Source organism: Barbatula barbatula, assembly GCF_947034865.1.
Source record: "Barbatula barbatula genome assembly, chromosome: 4".
Classification (NCBI taxonomy): Eukaryota; Metazoa; Chordata; class Actinopteri; order Cypriniformes; family Nemacheilidae; genus Barbatula; species Barbatula barbatula.
In genome coordinates this window covers 27,838,898-27,851,881 of record NC_136768.1, presented here as the reverse complement: position 1 = coordinate 27,851,881, position 12,984 = coordinate 27,838,898, and the positions used below count along the sequence as shown (strand labels likewise).

General features: G+C 42.4%; 3 protein-coding genes across 3 annotated transcripts in view; 1 reads left to right on the top strand and 2 right to left on the bottom strand.

The window, feature by feature from the left end:
• phf21b (PHD finger protein 21B) overlaps positions 1 to 1,799 on the bottom strand; it is a 28,611-nt gene extending 26,812 nt beyond the window's left edge. Inside the window, exon 1 of the mRNA XM_079455207.1 lies at positions 1,592 to 1,799. Within this exon, the coding sequence (XP_079311333.1) occupies positions 1,592 to 1,645 (54 nt within the window). The 5' untranslated portion in view covers positions 1,646 to 1,799. The remainder of the gene's footprint in view (positions 1 to 1,591) is intronic.
• LOC306893362 (histone H2B-like) overlaps positions 1 to 12,984 on the bottom strand; it is a 265,067-nt gene that overhangs the window by 105,188 nt on the left and 146,895 nt on the right. The window lies entirely within an intron of this gene.
• Positions 7,148 to 11,133, top strand: nup50 (nucleoporin 50). The gene is made up of 8 exons (XM_079455100.1): positions 7,148 to 7,350; positions 7,974 to 8,052; positions 8,145 to 8,228; positions 8,306 to 8,498; positions 9,382 to 9,951; positions 10,023 to 10,104; positions 10,183 to 10,301; positions 10,486 to 11,133. The coding sequence occupies exons 1-8, from the start codon at positions 7,211 to 7,213 to the stop codon at positions 10,683 to 10,685; spliced, it is 1,467 nt and encodes a 488-aa protein (XP_079311226.1). The 5' UTR covers positions 7,148 to 7,210; the 3' UTR covers positions 10,686 to 11,133.

The following is a 12,984-nucleotide window of genomic DNA, read 5'->3' as shown; positions in this document are numbered from 1 at the left end:
AACCCTCCATTAACAAAGTGTAATGTATTGAAACACAACCCATGTTTAATGCGTACTCGCATAAGAAAAAGATCATTGGGTAATCTTGTGAAGGCCTCATGTCTTGTGTGATGATGCTGACTTTGGTTTTCTGCTCCCTTCCCCCTCTCCAGAAAGGCCATGAATGAGCCCTCCCTCCCCCAGCCCGAAACTCTGCAGACTTTTGCTCCATGTTAGAAAGGAACCGACACCCCTTCGTCACAAAATGGAAGCTTCCACTATCAAACAGCGAAAACCTTCACAACAAACTCCATAAACACGACCGCCGCAACGTGTGACGTGCGCGCCGCTGTCCGAGGTGCTGAACGCCGCAGCAGGACGTCAAGTCCATCGAACGCACGCGACATGTATCGACGGATTCAGCGAAGGATCGTGGGACGAGAAATGCCCACGGGCGAACGGACACCGAAATCGTCGCGAGGGAAAGATGACCTTGCGTTGTTTCGCGTGCGATCGTAAAAAGTGGAAGCGAAGTGCAAAGATCGAATCAAATTCGACCACGTCGTCATGTGACCGGGTCGAGAAATAAATCCCCTCAGCGAGGCAATAAAGTACGAAACAAGTGCGTTAAGTGAATAAAGTGAAAAATCGCGCTCGGCGACGCGTCTTAAAGCGAGCGACTGAAAGTCCCTTCGCAAAACTCTCCAGAAACATGCCGAGACACTCAAAATGGACGCTAACGTTTCCCAACACCTCCAGTTTCGCAGTTTTCCAGACATGTGCGTGTACGTGAAAACACTCGGTGCGTGTCAACCCACAGTTCACGTCTCGCGTTCGTAGTTATACAACATTTGAAGTGCCGTAAACGTCCATTAACCATCGCGTGAAGTGCACTAAACATTCACAACGAATGAACTATGACTTGTTCGCCACTTAAAGCACTGTGTGTGTGTGTGTGTGTGTGATTTCAGTCTTGTTGTCTGTTTGAACCTCCGTCCGTGAAATAAACACACGAGCCCGTAAGCCAGCGTAACAAGCCACTTTCGAAACTTGATAAAACACGTTGCGTTATTTGGCAAAGTCACGCTAAGGACAAAGCAGCAACCGACGGGAAAACTGCGAGGTAGATGGACGCCGATAAAGTTTTTCGCCCGATGCAAATGGCCTGTTCTCGAACGCTTGAAATAAACATCTGCCCGCCGGTCTCGCTTCATCCGTGCAACTAGTTTTTAAACGGAGCAAAGGAAGAAAACGCGTTACGTGTAAAGTAAGTTACGATGTGAGGGAGGAACAAAGCGGCGAGAGCAGCGAGTCAGTTTCAAGCTCATAAATATTCAAGTCTCGTCCCGATCGCTCCACAAAACCGCCGCATTATTCATCGAAAACGCGAAAAATGCAACGCGTGCGCGAAAGTGCATCAAAGAGCGTTTTCTCAATCTGCCTTTAAAGTGATAATGGCGTCATACCGGCGAAAGAATGCTGCCGTTATATCGCGTAAATGCAACCGAACGTAAACAGTGAAACGCAGCGGATCTCTCTCTCTCTCTCTCTCCCGACAAGCAGTCGAGTAAAAAGCCCAGAAAAGCTCCCGTAACAGTGCCATTTTATTTACCTGATGACATTGGACTTCTACTTTCAGTGCCTCTTGAAGGCCTTGTAGCTCCATGTTGTGACTTCAGAAGCACTTTTCCACCACTTTCGACGCGATCCGCGTTATTTGCGGCGTAGTCCAAATATTTTGAAAAGCAACAATAACAATCGAAAGAACTACTCGGGCTGCACAGCAAGTTCTCGCTTCTTCACTGGCCGCGAGACTCATCACCCACTTTACGCCAGTATAAACAAAAGTGCTCAAAACACGAGCGAAAGAGGCCGACGCGCGCGCAGATCGGCTCCGTGGACGACGCCGCGAACGCGTTGTCGATCGATCCCGCACGCGGGGGGCTATTCGACGAACTTCGAGTTGAAAACGGGGGACTAGATGTTGTCCGAGCGCGCGGCTTGATTTCACTTTGCCCGAGGAAAAAGTTGCGCGTCGGTTGTCAATGCTAATTCGGAAAGTTCCCGGATGGAGCGGCGAAAGAAGAACTCTCCCTTCCTCCGGCGCGCGAACGCGCTCCTGCGCGTGTCCGCCAAACGGGATAACTGTAGAAAAAGTTCAACTGTACGTCACATTTGTGGATTTATCTATAGGAAGAAAATATCAAAATACATATTTGGGCAAAACGATGGAATGGTGTTTTTTTATGTGATGTTTCTAGTGAACTACGCATAATTACATGCAAACCTCCCTCGTGCTGTTCATATATCATGATGTCACTCAATACTTTTTTTGTGTGATTCCAATGTAAAATAAAGTCTGAATTTATGATAAAGCATCAGAGTTATTAAACGGTCACGTGTCTTTGTGAAGTATATCTTAAATGAGAGTATTATGGCCTGTGTGCGCGTGAGATTGCGAGGGGGGTTATGGGTTTGTGTGTAGACAGACCCCCCCCCAGACCTCTGTTTCACCCCCACGTAGCGTAAATTAACGCAAATCCCTCCAGCTATTGAAATGCAAATACGCGCCGCTTCACTGACTTTTATTAGCGCTTCTAGGGTTCGTATTGTAGTATTCAATAAGTTTCTTAATCAACATTTCGCAGCATCACACCGGGCATCAATTTAATATTTACGAATATCTCGCTCATTCAGTCGCGCTAATATCGAAACTCGCGATCGTGTATTTTTATTAGCGCTTTTCCTAAATGAGCGCACACACGGATCTGTTTTATTCTGACCTGACTTTCCTTTTCTTTACTCCATCGTTGAAGGATTTTACCCCACCCTGCCCCCTCAACAACCCCCCATCCACCACCTGCCCCCATCAGCCTCTTCGGTCCCCCAAACACAAGTCGCAACGGCATTGGAGCGTCGAGACGCGTTTTCCGCCGCGGCATCCAATCAGGAGTTGCGTGTGTGGCACGTGCCTACAGTCAGCCAATTATCTGTCAAGAGAGTGAATGTGATGTGAAAGTTAATGTGATTCCGGGAGGACAAACACTAAGATGTCCTCGTGTAGAGATGTTTGTGTGTGTGTGTGTGTTGTCCAACACTAAACCCGAAGTCAAGTTATTCTGTCTCATATCTGACTAAACATGTTTAAATACAGAGGAAGTTCAGTCATAAAACATCAGGGTGGCAGATGGCTGACGTAATGCGAGTGTGTCTGTATGTGATGCATAAATGCTAGCTTTGACGTCAAGATGTGAGCTTATGTTTAGGTTGTAACTTTTTAAAAGTAAGTTTGTATGTAGTGTTATTTTACAGTTTAGTTTTACGCTTTTAATGTTCTGTAATGCAATAAATCGTATAAATATAGATTTTTGTTTTAGCATCCTCGTTATTATGACTTTATAATGCATGACAATGAGTCAAATGCTTAAAACCCTCATGTGCACGTGTCACACTGCAGCATTTCCCAAAAGTATTTCATGTCAACAGTAAAAAAAGATTCATTGTCAAAGCTGTTGTTGTGTTCTGGTGCTGTCACATGGGGGCGCTACATTACACTAGTCTCACCCTATGGAATTGAATAAAAGAAAACCTCAAAAAAGTAATTGTCTCCACTACTCGGTAATATTCAGAGCAATGCGTTTAGCTTCTTAATGAAGATTAATGAAGTGACTTTTATACTACATATAATGCATGCATTATGGGATTGAGTTCTCAGTGATGTTGTCTCAGTATTAACCAAAATGAGGTCACTTAGAAGGTTGCATTTTCAGCCGTTTATCTTTTAGTTTCACGGAATAGATCTGCGTGTCACTCGAGCTCGGCTCTTACTGTAAGTTTCACCAGCAGATAAACGGTTCGATCTGATCAAGCTGTAATGCCAAACGGAGTCCATTCTTACAAAAGACTCGGAATAAACACGGGATGAGTCTTTTACATCTGGGGTGTACTGACCCTAGAGTCACCCGCACACTTTTTGTGCAATAGCGAGTACACTCAAAGAGCTTCATTTTTGTTTGCACGGTGCGAGGATAAACACAGACGGCAGATTGCACGTGGCTAGACTAGCACTCGTTGATCTGCTGTTAAACAAATCATTAATATTCATGACCCAGCTGAGGGTAGCTAGACGACCCCAAATGTACTCTTCATTTTGGAGGAAATCTATTGATGGTATGGTATAGTTACAGTATGTGCAGTAGGCCTACACCTTCCAACGGGGCAGAGAGATGATTCCATTAAGAGAAACCAATTAAATTCCCCGTTCATTTGTCCATTAGAGCGCTAATTACAATGTGTTAACTAAATCTGCATAATTACGCTCGATTGACATTTAAATATGTCATGTGAACAAATGAGCGATTAGACACGCGTGGCGTGCGGTGAGAAAGGATCATCAGCCCTGGTGACTTCATTATGAACTCGACTGCTGATTCATCTGCAACTTAAAGAAGCATGACGAGCGTCACATTCACATGACCGTAAGGACCCGAAGCATGCTGGGATACCATATCAAGACATTTTGATATTTTCAATTAATTTGTGTTTTCACATTCTTAATAATCTTATTCATTTGTAAAGCACTTATAGACGTTTGCTCTTGACCAAGACTTCGGATTGTTAAGTGCTCAAATCGAAAGTTTCACAACAATTATTTGGTAAAATATGAATAGGTATGAAACGAGGTTAAAACATTGTACGTAGCTTTACATTATAATGTATAAGGTGAGACGGTTCACAATCAAGATTCGCCACTTTTATTAAAATGACACCTCTCTTGCATTAATTCTTGTAAGTCATATTAATTTCCACCGATCAGTTCATTCTTTTCTCTTCAGTGAATAAGGAAACTATTCTATAAAGATTTCAGTTATGACAAGCATTTTCTAACCCACGAAATTTATATTTCCCTATAATATTTCCTAATATATCAGCTGAATGTATCGACCTATTGCTGTTTGTTTTTAATATCAAGAGCGACATTTTCGAAAGCATTGGCTAACTTGAATGTATTCGTCCAGCCAATGAAAATGTGTATGTGTTCAGGCAGGTGACAAACCGAAATAACCAACGTCACCTTTAGGATTTAATTACATTTTCATGTTCAGGAAAATGTCCTTTCCTTGATATTTCTAATGCCCAGGCTCGGGAACTCGATAAAAGTCATAATCTCATATACATGTCTGAACAGCAGAATGATATTTTATCAGCCTTTAACCTTTCCTTTATGTCATAGTCATAAATCACAACTATATTTGGAATGAAATACGAACAAACTACTTATTCAGCACTGTGTTGTATTTGTAAAAAAATTCTTTCTATAAAGAAAGGTCGCGTCATGCTGCAGTGCATTGTGGGATACAGTGTGTGACACTGCGTATTGAACAGTTTAGGTCATCTTGCTATACGGTATGTATGCAGAAACATCAACAAGGTCTAAAATCAAATATTCAAAAGAGTGAATGAAGGCATTGAATAAGCGACTTTGAGCAATGGAAACAAATTGTACAAATACAACTTTGTTTATTGTAAAAGTCTTCATTTGAAATTGGTCCATGCTCTTGTGATCGTCTTTCCTCATCACCCGATTATATATAATGTGAGCAACAAACTTATTTTAGGCACAATTAATAGGAAATGCTATAGTTAATACATATAACATATGTAACATGTAAAATAAAGTGTTACCTGATATTCCTTGGGGAGCTACATTCTTCCACTACTAATTCAAGCCCAGCATAACATTCAAACAATTCCAAACCGTCTTTTAAAGTCCATGTGGGAAATGAAAATGACAATAACTATTTTCTATGAAATATTGCAGCTATTATTGTAAATAGTTTATCAGTGTGGGTCATTCTCTTTTAAAATGTGTAAATCTTCAGTGAAAATCTGAAAATGCACTTCCATCTTTCTTAAATGACGTATGTTAGACGGCTTGGGCGGAGCATCTGTTAACTCCTCCCCTTCAACTGTTACTGTGCTGCCAGTTCTATTTCAAAAGGAGTATGCTGTTATTATACATCCAATCAAATCGCAGAGAAAAAGGAAAGTCACGCCCATATATCTTAAAACAAATGTTGAAGCGATGCCTCTGGTGATACTGTCAGAATATCGCATGGCTTTCAGCGAAACAGATCCAAGTACTAGGAAGTTCTGTTGTACACACACCAGGAATTGGCCAAGACTGTTTGCCCACTGAAGCTAAGCACGGCTGAGCCTGGTCAGTACCTAGATGGGAGGCCTGCTGGGAAGGTTTCTGCTGGAAGAAGTGTTAGTGAGGCCAGCAGGGGGTGGTCTGTGTGGGTCCTAATGCTCCAGTTTTGGCACACTATATTGTCAATAAGTACCGTCCTTCAGATGAGATGTTAAACCAAGGGTCCCGACTCTCTCTGGTCATTAAAAATCCCTTCGAATACGAGTAGGGATGTAACCCCGGCATCCTGGCCAACATTCACCCATAAATCACGGCCTCCCAATCATCCCCATAAGCACTAATTGGCTTTATAACTCTGTCTCCTCTCCACCAATAAGCTGGGCTGTTGTAATGATGTAAGCGTTGAACTATGGCAGCTGAGAAGGCCATTCTTTGTGTTCTTATTCAATTTTCGGAGCCTGATGAAATCGTGTTGAATACCGCAAAATACAATTGTTGTACCGAGGTGTAGTGGACACAATTGCAACGACTTTACTTGGACCTATTGTGCGAACTGTCTCTTTCATACTGCGTTTTGCGTCTGATTTGGCTGACATTCACAAAACGTTGCGCATCGGTTTCGATCTTGAGCGTGCCCCAGGTGTGTAGTTCTGGCGCAATATGGCTGCCGTAGCATCATCCAGGTGGATGTTGTGCCTGAGGAGATTCCCCTCTTCCATGTAAAGCGATTTGAGTACCACGAAAAGCGCTTTATAAATGTAATGAATTATTCATTGTATAATTGATATTACACAATGCAAGATTCCCTCAACATAAGAGAAGTTTATATCTATTTTACGGTGACCTAAGAGGCGATTAGAATCTGTTTAATTTTTTAGTCATTTGAATTAAATGTATTATTTTTCTCGTACATAAAACTAAAATATTTCTTTAATAAAAGAGTTTTGTAATATGTATCCAACTCGTCTCAAATGCATTGGAAAATCGATAAAATCCTCATTTGTGCTGAAAACAGCCCCGTCAGCGCCAAACTGCCATTAGACTTCATTTCCCGGCAGGCGCTGCGGCTCTTCGCGCATGCGTCATGCTGTATGTGGACGCGCGAATATTCCGTTTGTAAGATGGCGGTGTGATCGCGCGGCCTGCTGTTCCTGTACGCGCGAGGCGAACATCTCTCCAACACTCGACACTGTCGGTCTGTCGGGAAACGGCGTACGGTACGACTGTAATGTTATTTAACGACGTTTATTACTCACCGACTGACCGTCGTCGCTTCACATTCGCATTTAACGTTACTCAAGTACCGGCCCGTAATTCGAGTGTTTTAAACACAACGTGCGCAAACATACACGCGTGGAAATGCTTCACGTGTCGATTGTCGGAAATGAATCGTTTAAAATAACGTTTGAACGGTTAAATGTGTGTCTGCCGGTAGTTTGCTCAATCTGTCGCGTCGTTCAATGGAAACTGCGGGAAACGAGGCAACACACGAGCGGTCACTTGCACCTTTGTGAAGTTAAGCCATTTATATATATAAATAAATATATCGTTCTATATTTATAACGTTTACTTGATTTAAATGTGATATGTGACAGAAGCGGGGAGAACGTGTTGCTGGATTAGCGATTTTAACCTTTGACCTATACAAACCGAAACTAACTTTAGACCTCAATCTTGGACTAAACCTGACTCATGACGTCGAGGACTAACTTACAACGTGATTAGAATGTCGTTTGAGAACCAGAACATGGCGTAACCGTGGAAACAATTGCGTTCTTGTTAGTGCATCAAGTCAATTGCAGATGTTTTAATCATGAAATGAATAACATGTGTTTGACAGTAAAGTCGCTATGGCCAAGCGGATTGCAGATAAAGAGTTGACGGACAGAAACTGGGATCAGGAGGATGAAGGCGAGGAGGTAAAACATGACCTTTGACACCTGTTTATGAAAACTTTGCGACCCAACTCAAGTGTTGTGAATCCCCCTAACATTGTTTTTGTCGTCTTCAGGCGGGAATGTTTTCTATCGCGAGTGAAGATGTGATGAAGAATCGTGCCATCAAGAAAGCAAAGCGCCGTAACGCAGCCGCAGAGGTAACGCATCTCCCAGCATGCATTGGGTGTCGTGTTTGACGATGGGTCGTGTGTGAGCTTTGTTGTGTTTAACGCAGGGAGAGAGTGGAGGAGCTTTTAAAGTCTTCAAGGGTTTCTCGCTCACCACTTCAAGCGGGACCACGTCCTTCCCGAGCTTTGGGAACGGCGCTGGCTTTAAGCCTTTGTCCGGCCTGACCAATGGCAGTGTGGCGCCGGTCGTGCCATCTTTCGCAGGCTTTAACTCATCCACGCCGACTAAGACTAACAGCGGTAAGTCTCGAGTCGTATTATGATTGGTCTGTTGGGTAAGTATTACTTTCTCAATGTGTTATCTCTCAATCGTGTAGCTCATTTTCTATGGGAAAACACTTGCATACTAAAATACCTGACGTAATACTAGTTTCATACTTGGCATGTTTGTAGGATGCTGTGAGATGTTATCACAAAACACCGGGCATCCTGTGTGTAAACTTAAAATATTTAAACTAGCTTGCGATCTGAATGAAGAAAGATTTAGGAACACGTACAAGTTTTTTAGATTTTTTTATATATAATAAAATCATTACAGATGAAGTGAAGAAGCATTAGATAAGACGTGACAACGCTATGGTTTTCTGCAGCTGTAACATAAGTGTGCTTACCTGTGACTGTGTCTGTGTCGGCGGAACTCAATACGGACAGCGAATTGTAAATGCGCGTCCATGTAGAGACAGAAATCACATGCCACCGTGTAAATAAGATATATTTCACAATGCTATCTGGATTGTTTCATAAAAAAAGGAATAGACCTGTTCTACAGGAAAGGGAACTCTAAACGTCTTTGACTTCCCTATGCGCTAAATAGAGAATAAATAAAACTTGACCTTCAAAAGGTTATTGTAGGGGAAACACTGAAGCATTCTTCCAAATATCTTTCTCAGTGTTCATCAGAACAAACATTATACAGATTTAGACCATTTCTAAGGCGAGTAGATGATGACAATGTTGATCTAATAGTGTGATTAGACACACCATGTCACAAAACCTTTGATTTACTTATTTTGAGATTCCTTTATTTCTATGGTGTTGACTCGGCATGAATAAAAGACTGGAGTAAAGGATGAGTGTTATAAATACAGCATCACATTTATTCACTCTTCTCTCGCCCCTGCAGGCCTGTTAATGTTCAACAGCTCCGCCCCGTCCAAACCCACAGACGGTGATGTCACCTCGAATGGCTCCGCCTCCGACAGCAGCAGGAGTAAAGAGTACAATCGCCAGCTCACTGCGCTCAACTGCTCCGTGCGTGACTGGATCACCAAACACGTCAACGACAACCCTCTGTGTGACCTCAACCCCATCTTCCGCGACTACGAGCGACACCTGGCAAGCATCGAGAAGAAATACGGCAGCAACGCGTCAGGCGGCACAGGAGAGAGCACGGGCGAACAGAAGAGAGGCGCGGCACCGTCCGTCACCGTCACAGGGGCATCCGAAAGTGGCGCAGCACCCTCGCTCTTCTCGTTTAAAGGGAAAGACACGGCAGCCGCAGAAAAACCAGCAGCTCCCGCTGGCGTCTCCTTTAACTTCGGCCAGAAGGTGGACGGCTCTGTTCTCAGCTCGCTCGGCTCCGGCGGAGCTCCGTCTTTCTCCTTCTCGACATCGTCGGGGACGTCTGCATTCGGAGCAGCTGCTCCTGCGGTTTCCACCTCAGTTAGTGCTCCCGGAAACAGCCAGACCGCAGGTACGTGAGTGTTTTAATACTGTTCACATCAGGTTTATAGGGAACGGAGGTGTAATCTGCTTTTTTTCTAGATGAAAATGAGGAAGAGTCTGACGAGCCTCCTGTTCCGGTGGTTAAAGATATCAAGGAGAAAGATGCCTTCTACTCCAAAAAGTAAGTGACTCATGACACGCTTGTTGTTAAATATACTCACGTTTGCGCCAGGCTCATGTTAATCGTCCTGTTTCGTAGGTGCAAGTTGTTTTATAAGAAGGACGGCGAGTTTAAAGAGAAGGGCGTTGGGACGCTGCATCTAAAGATGGTTTCGGAGGGCAAACTTCAGCTGTTGGTGCGTGCAGACACGAACTTGGGTGAGTTGGTTTCAGAATAAATGGTATTTGGTTGATCAATAGTCATGTGTTTGTGTGGGAAGAGAAGCTTTTCACCTAAAGGCACCAGTGGTTCCTCTTCCTGCACTTTAAGATGTTAACCAGATGTTTTCATAACGTTCCCCATCAACAGAAAATCTTACGTGGTTCCTCTTGTCATTTCTAGGGAACATCTTGCTGAACATCATGGTGTCGTCCTCCATGCCTTGCTCACGAACTGGCAAAAACAACGTGATGGTGGTGTGCGTGCCAAACCCTCCCGTGGACAAGGAGAACCCCAGCACGCCCGTTCCGGTGCTCATACGGGTGAAAACGGCAGAGGACGCCAACGAGCTCCATCAGATCCTCCAGGAGAAGAAAGCTTGACCCGTCTCCACCCTCTCCCCGTGCTCGCGTTCATGCGTGTTTGACCGAAAGTGACACGCACATCCCCGTGACATCATACAGGCATAACCGAGTTGGCTCAAACTGTTGTTTTTCATCATCTGTGTGACTGAAAGCAATCCGGCTCACATACTGTGAAATCACTTGTGGTTCTACTGTAAACTCTGTCCGTCGCATCAGTTTTGTGAAGAGTTGAATGATAGTTTATTACGAAGACCTGAGTTTGGATCAACATTCCTCCGAGTTTTAATTGAGCTGCTATTTAAGAAATGCTTTGAGGTTTAGACGGAGCAGACTGTTTTATGTGGGAGGTTTTGTTTTTAATTCAACAACAGTTTTGGGAATATGTTGGATTTTCAGTGCACACTGGGCACACACATGTTGATAAAGAGCAGACATCTAGAGGTCAGTATTAAACATGCTGAAATCATTATTTGTGTCGTTTCTTCAACTGGAAACAAGATTTCTTTTGCTCCAGATCAAACATTTACCCACAATGCAGTTTGCAAACAGAAACCGATCTGTGTTTCGGTTATTTGTATAGCTCATTTTCTCCCCTTATTTATTCTGGATGAGGAAGATTGTGATGTCCACGAGACAAACGAACGAATGGCTCTCTCTGTATAAATGAACGTTTTTTCTTTCTTTTAAGTGACCTTTTTACAGCCTTCTATATAAGGTGTATGTGTTTAAGTGTCAAACGGCTCTAGATCGACCTTAGATTAATTGACTGCTAAATAAATCAAATCAACGTGATGAATCTTGTGTTTATATTTGACTTGAATACAATTGACAGAAGATGATGACTGTTTGGTCAAGAAACAAGTGGTGTTTGTCCGTTAGCGTCAGTTGCGAAATATTCAACCAATTTGTTTTAATTTGTAGTTTGTCAAAAAAGAAAAAGGTTGTTTTGTGCGTTGGATTGTATCTGAATGTTAGTATTAGAATCGACTGATAGTTTTCTTCAAACTGCACAAAGCGTTTTTATTAGTGTTTGATAAATAGTTTCACATTCTTGATGATCTCAGTTTAAAGGCCATAAAAAATCAAATTATACTTCTGTGGTTCTGGAATCAATAGCAGTTGTTTTAAGAAATTATTATCGAATCGAGTGCTGCCCTCTTGTGGATGTCATGTTATTTCAAACAAAGGTGTTAGATCTGCTAGACAGGTGTTAGATCTTTATGGCATTTCTGTGATGAAATGTGTGCGGTCAAGGGTTAAAAGTGAGGTTCTGTGTAACACATGGGGCCTGGTACCATGTCTCTGGACAGGATTAGTTTTGGCTTGATCAAGCTTCATTGGTACCACGAAGCATCTCATGGAGTTTCTTGGGGTTAAAAACTTGAGCTAAGATTAGTTCACGTGCACAGGAACCAGTGATGTTGGCAAAGTTCAGCGTGTTTCAGGAAATAATTGTGCGCAAATATTAGTGTAACAGAAGTTTTTTTTTTCAAAATATACTAGAGAAACGTATTCTAAAAAAATAAGGCCAGTTTGTGAACTTAGTAGTACGTCTAAAGTCATAAAACGAAGGGAAGATTGCATTGAATTTTGAAATAGATTTTTGGTGGCATATTTAATTCATTTAAAGGGTTTTGTATTGTTCCCCATTCACTTGTCCTCCCTTAAAGCACCGAAACAACACATATGCATTAGGGAATGATATATGCATTGCAGGATTTAAATCTTATTAGACATTGTCTACATTATATAGGTGAATTCTAAGTGTAACCTGTTTTTAGAAAAAATGCTCAAAATGGCAGCGTTCAAGGATATGTGATGTCACCTTTCAATGTATAGTTTTGTCTGTATCTGTTTGATGGGTTTCTTTAGTGGACAAAGAAGATGAATGCACTGGTACCACACAGGGAAACTGAAAGCGTTCATAGACGTTCTTCTGGATCACAGACAGGAATGTAAAAAATGCAAAGAAATCCGTATTGTATGTAGAAGCCTACAAGTACAGGAAAATAAATACATTTCATGTGAGTGTAAGGGAAAGTCAACAAATGTTCTCTCTAAAATCAGATTTTACAAATATAAAATCAAATACAATGGGTAGGCCTACTGCTAATGTTGATATATATATATATATAATATAAGTATTTATATTATTACAAATGATTAAAACGACCTAGCCATTGTAACACACACCGTGAATTAGTTGCATCACTTATATGTCAATCTACTCGCAGCTGATTGGTTCGGTTTTAGTGTGAGATCTCCGGAGCCATGCAGCGCTAGTTACCATGGCGATGAACATCGATTAAAGCCGAGC

What these genes read in the sequence shown, in the direction of transcription:
- nup50 (XM_079455100.1), top strand. Translation starts at nt 7,211, where the DNA reads ATGCGTCATGCTGTATGTGGACGCGCGAATATTCCGTTTGTAAGATGG. An exon ending in CTGTCGGGAAACGGCGTACG is followed by an intron (nt 7,351 to 7,973) that starts GTACGACTGTAA and finishes TGTGTTTGACAG; the next exon opens with TAAAGTCGCTATGGCCAAGC. An exon ending in GCCGTAACGCAGCCGCAGAG is followed by an intron (nt 8,229 to 8,305) that starts GTAACGCATCTC and finishes TGTTTAACGCAG; the next exon opens with GGAGAGAGTGGAGGAGCTTT.